This window comes from Salvia hispanica, chromosome 1 (genome assembly GCF_023119035.1).
Source record: "Salvia hispanica cultivar TCC Black 2014 chromosome 1, UniMelb_Shisp_WGS_1.0, whole genome shotgun sequence".
NCBI lineage: Eukaryota > Viridiplantae > Streptophyta > Magnoliopsida > Lamiales > Lamiaceae > Salvia > Salvia hispanica.
Window position 1 is genome coordinate 12,922,482 of NC_062965.1, and position 6,000 is coordinate 12,928,481.

The 6,000-nt window shown below is 32.5% G+C and overlaps 1 protein-coding gene across 1 annotated transcript in view; it reads left to right on the forward strand.

Moving 5' to 3' along the window:
- Positions 1-2,986: 2,986 nt before the first annotated feature.
- The window catches only part of LOC125187461 (fatty acyl-CoA reductase 2, chloroplastic-like), a 4,878-nt gene continuing 1,864 nt past the window's right edge, over positions 2,987-6,000 (forward strand). The window contains exons 1-5 of the mRNA XM_048084062.1: positions 2,987-3,303; positions 3,739-3,839; positions 3,923-4,122; positions 5,352-5,452; positions 5,545-5,743. Of these exons, the coding sequence (XP_047940019.1) occupies positions 3,003-3,303; positions 3,739-3,839; positions 3,923-4,122; positions 5,352-5,452; positions 5,545-5,743 (902 nt within the window). The 5' untranslated portion in view covers positions 2,987-3,002. The remainder of the gene's footprint in view (positions 3,304-3,738; positions 3,840-3,922; positions 4,123-5,351; positions 5,453-5,544; positions 5,744-6,000) is intronic.

Consider the following 6,000-nt stretch of genomic DNA (forward strand, 5'->3'; position numbering starts at 1 on the left):
AGATCCAAACTTCGAACAATGTACCCGGCTCTGCAAAAGTGTAGGGATGACAAACATTGACCTCCTATTTGTCGTCGGCCCCTGAAGGTTCTAGCGGATTTTATTCCTCCTCCGGCTGTGTTTCCCTAATTTGGGATTACCCTTGACTCAACCCGTAGCCCATGAAGGAGCGCTGATAGACGACCTCTATGGGAGGATGCAATGTTTGGTAGATGGGCTTCGAAGAGCCTTGGGTATTCGGTGACAACACGTAGTTGTTGCCGAGCACGATCATTATCAATGGCAGAACTACATACGATGGGCTTAAGCCCCTAATGGATTGAATATTTTAATATTTTTCTATTATCTATTCTAAATATTTATCTAAATTTTATTCAAATTATTATACAAAAGCCCTTATTAATAATTTAAATGACTCAAAAATAAACTTCTACAGAAAATATTAAAAATATAGCCCCTACTAATATCATTTTCTGCGCCCGTCACTGGTCATTATCATGGGGCCCCAATCGTATGGTCCTAAGCCTTCTCCTTGGCTGTGGCCTTGACTTCATTCATCGGACATATGTGATAAAATGAGTTATTTATAGGTAGATTGAATACAAATCTTTTGAAAAAAGGCCAAAAACAACTTATCTGGAATTTTTTCCGAATATTTCAAATTAAAAGAAAATTAAACGATTTGATTTTGATGCCCACTCGAGGGCTAGTGAATGGGTGTCACTACCCAATGCCAACTTGCCACGTGGGTAGGGGGCGCATGGCATGCTGGCACTCCATCGGCTTGTCCTGCCGGGATGAGTTGCGTTGCGGCTGTCCTTATACTATTCAAACTAAGAACACCAATTTTGTTTAACAAAGTGATGAATTTATTGTAAATATATCTTCGTGATCGAATGATTAAAATGATCAATAATTTATTTTAAACTGATTTTTATTTTGTTCATTATATATATAACATAGTTCATGCACTTCTTTTAACTAGAAATCAATCTAACATACAATTGTATGTCCAAAATGAATTCTACATCAATTTACAGCAAGTTGGTTCAGCCGCTGTCATTAGGGAAAGACTTTTTTATGACATTTAACTTATGCCAGAGGGTGTCAATTTTTTTTCCCTAATTTGTCTAGTTGGGACATCCCCTATAAGTAAGGGATGCTATTTGAATATTTTAATGACATTAACAGTAAAATTTAGACTTTTGCATAAGCCTACGATTGTCAACTTTAATTGAAATTAGTTATATAACGTTATTAATGTTAGTTCAAGTGAAATTATTGGAGGATAAATATATATAGGTTCTTTAATTTTGTTTGTGTTATAAAATATAAGAAATTAAAACTAAATAGAAGAATCCACAGTTCGTTCTTAGAGTTTTTTTTTTTTTTTTTTTTTTTTTTTTTTTGAATAAAAAAAACTGTTAGAACAAATCAAAGAGAGGATTTAGTGTAACTTCAATCGGTTATGCACATTTATGATACCGGAAGATGTCAAATTACATAATTAGTATTTTTCGTCGACACTAGTAGATATATATATAGGGATGTCGTCAATTTCACTCAAAAGGTCCCCCACGTCTCACACGAATCCTTTTCACTTGCTATAAACGTGTGTACATTATTAATGTAACACCCCGTGTATTAGTAGAAATTTAACTGAAAATTAGTTTGCGTGGTGATTAATAATCACTTCATATAAAATAAATGAAAGCACATAGACATAGTCATTAACTATTGGGCTAATTAAGCACAACTTGCATGAATATTTCATTTCAACAATAGTTTAGTAGTACTCCACTATCTTTTGACCCAAGTTAATTGATGCACTTTTTAGGACATAAGAATTTATAAATGGTGTTTAATGAGTTAAGTGGAGAATTTATAAAATGGTGTTTAATGAGTTAAGTGGAAACAGTATAAAGTTTAAAGAAAATATAGAGAGATAAAATAGAAATGATTAAAAAAATATATTTTTAATATGTGCCGCGGCTGCTGCTTACACGCATAATTAGCAATACAATAAATATTTCGAGGCTCAAACAAGGAAATATTACTATATGTAAATTCAATTTGCACTTTTATAGGATCTGGAAAATAAACTATCTAGCTAAGCTATGTGATGATGAAGACCAAATATTGAGCATTAATTCAACTTGAACAAGTTGTGTGATTGCTTTCAGAAATAAGGCCTATATATCTAGGACACTGTAGAACTTAATACTTTCCTCGTTCCACAGAAGATGACTCATTTTCTTTTTCGGTTTATTTCAATTAAGATGACTCATACTAAAAACGCACACTTTTACTTCTACTTTATTCAATCATTCTTATTTTATATTCTTCACTTAACATGCGATGCAATATAAAATTGCTTAAAATTCCGTGCCGCCCAAGAAATAGGTCATTTTCTTTGGGACGAAAGGAGTACTACCATTTTAAATCCAATTTGGTGATAATTAACGAGGAATAGATAAAAATATCTCAAATCGACCTACTAGTATAATTCTATTTTCTTTCTCTCATTTCTTCGGATTACGTCTTTTATTCCCACTATTTTATTCTTTTTGAATTTCATTTTTTGAAGCCAAATTTTTTATAGTATGTATTATGTTGAAATATAATTAATGTTACACTTAACCATGCATATATTTCTGTAATTTATGGAAGTAATTTTTAAATAATTCTAGTCTTAAAATCTGATAGTTAGTAAAAGAACACAAATAAACTAATAATATTCTGAATGCTTTAAAAATTTATTAAATTGATCTTAATGTTGTCTTAAATGAATAAATTATTTAATATAAAAAATTTGCAGCCATTTAGAATCTAGATACATATCATCATATAACATAATATCTCCTTAGTTACCTAGCTTAGATTTTTCATGCATTAATTCGATCACCATATCTCCCTACTTCAGTTGTGTCTATAAATACACCAATTCTCTTCCCTAACAAAATCACACTTCTCAAACACACACACACACACACACACTAAGAATGTTTCTAAGCAATATCAAGTTTCCTTTGGCAAAGTTCCCCAAAACTAGTAACTATGTCTATAATCACTTCCCCTTTTCCAATATCAATGGGGTTGGAAATAAGAAGCTTTTGTCAAGTGGGAAAATGAAAGTTCTATATGATGGATACACCTACTTCAACTCTCCTTCTCACCCTCTTGAGGCAGAGTTGCATCATCAAGATTACAATGCACCATCATTAGAGACTGGGATTGGGATCCTTCCTTTTTTCCATGGGAAGAACATTCTTCTCACGGGTGCCACTGGCCTTCTTGGAAAAGGTTTACGTATTTTCTTAGTGATATTGTGCGTGATATACTGATATATGTTGATATATTAACTATTTTCAAAATATATGAACGCACATAAAATAATACATTATCAAATTTCTTTATCCAAACATATGCAATTAGGATGTCGTTAGAATCATTTCACTTGATATATATTTTTGTGATTTTTTTTTAACAAAAAGTATGTAGAATTCAAAGTTTTGAGATTTTTTTGGAGAGAAAAAAATGTTTGAAAAACAGACCAGTAAATGAACCAGTGAAGATATCAGTACATGGTTCAACAGGTCGAGCCAAAATACTGTAGCACTATAGTATATAACCTAATATATATGTTATACAAAAATATTAAAGGTTATTATTTGATATTTATGTTATATATACACACACAACACATATTTTATATACATACATGTTTTATTCAATCAGTTCTGGTGGAGAAGATATTAAGATCAATGTGCGTGGGCAAAATCTACCTACTGATCAAGGCAAAGGACAAGGAGGCTGCATTAACCAGATTAACAAATGAAGTGAGTTCTTAGTTCTTACCAATTTCAAAATGCATGTAATAGTACTAATCAAGCTTTGCCATAATACCTATGAATTTGTTTAGATAACAAACTCGGACTTATTCAAAAGTCTGAAGGAAGAGTTGGGGGATACCTACGAAACCATGGTAAGGGAGAAGCTGATACCTATTGCCGGAAATATCTGTGAACCGAATCTTGGAATGGATTCTGAATCTATTGCTCAAGTTAGGAAAGATGTCGATGTTATAATCCAATCCGCAGCTTCCACAATCTTGAACGACAGGTTTGTTATTTGGTTCATTTCTGGTTTCTTGTCCGAGGGATCATCACCACAAACACGAACAATATTCCATATAATCCCTCCTTCCGTTCATAACTAATAATATTTTTTTTTTAGCCCTTCCACAAAACTTAGTCCCTTTATTTTGTTCATAGAATTCTCTCTCTGGATGAGTTATCTACCCTACCAAACATGCACTTACAGTTATGGCAATATAGGCATAGCCCATCACATTTTTTCTCTATAAAGGTAAATCTTGAACGATAGGTGTGTTAATTTGGTTTATGTATGAGTTTCATTTTAGGGTTAGGGTACAGATTTAATTCGGTCTATGGGAACAATAAGTATAGCATTGTTTTACACAATTACACTGTATTACTTTTTCTTATTCACCTCAAATTAAATACACCACTATTCATTATGACAGTGAATAAAAAAATATTGAATATTTATTTTCGTATTTAATTGAATAAAAAAAATAAGTATTAATTGTACTTATTTTAAAAAATGTTGTGTATAACCAAAAATATAAAAGGCTTTCCAAAGTGGGAGGTTGTAATTTCTTAACAGCCGCAGTTTATATTTGGAAGGTTGTAATTTCTTAACGGCCGTAGTTTCTACTCCTGCTAATAGTTTAGCACATTCTTTATTGTTACTGTGGGGTCCTGAAGCACAAGGAGATTTTACTCGTTGGTGTCAATTAGGTGGTCTGTGGACTTTTGATGCTCTGCATGGCGCTTTCGGACTAATAGGTTTCATGTTACGTCAATTTGAGCTTGCTCGATCAGTTCAATTGCGACCTTATAATGCAATCGCATTCTCTGGTCCAATTGCTGTTTTTGTTTCTGTATTCCTGATTTATCCACTAGGGCAGTCTGGTTGGTTCTTTGCACCCAGTTTTGGTGTAGCAACTATATTTCGATTCATCCTCTTTTTTCAAGGATTTCATAATTGGACGCTGAATCCATTTCATATGATGGGAGTTGCCAGTGTATTGGGGGCTATTATTACAGGATTCATTTTCATCTTTTTGTTTAAATTTTCAAAGTTGATATATATTTACTTAATCATCTATATATGGATTACATGTAGAAATCAATAATGGTATGTATCTATGATGCGTATACGTAGAAACTACGCCTATTGCTTTAAAAGATGAAGAAAAAAGTACACATCTTTTAGGGAATGAAATAAACATGTCTACTTATTTTAGAGTAATATTTTGATAATAGGTATGACTTGTTGGTGGATGCGAACATGAGTGCCCCCAAACGATTGATGAGGTTTGCCAAGACATGCAATAATCTCACTATCTTTGCCCATATTTCTACCGGTACGCAATTTTCTCTCGTGATAGACTAGTCTTCGAGGTTAAATTCTCTTATTTTGTCTATAACAAAAGGTTAATTTAAATTGAACTAACAGCGTATGTTAGCGGAAAAAGAGAAGGATTGATAATGGAAAAACCATTTATAATGGGAGGGAATGGAAGAAAGGAGGAACATTATGATGAATCAGCCCTACTTGACATAGTTGAGGAGAATAACTTGATTCTCAAATCATCATCTTCTTCCTCTACCCAACATGATCTCACCAAAAATCTCAAAAGGCTTGCACAAGACAGGTATATATTTTATTATTCTTATATATTGCACATATAAACATGTCATAAGAATGATTGAACTGATTAATAAAACACAGAAATCTAAATTTCTTGAATTAAAAATTTATTATTAATAATAAAACAGTAATTGCAAAACACCGAAACCCACTATTTATACATCATGGCATAGCAATGACTTTGATTCCTAAGCCAGTTTCGCAAGTCCACTGCGAATTTCAGGTCATTTCAGCACGGTTAACGTTTTCAGTATCGTCCAC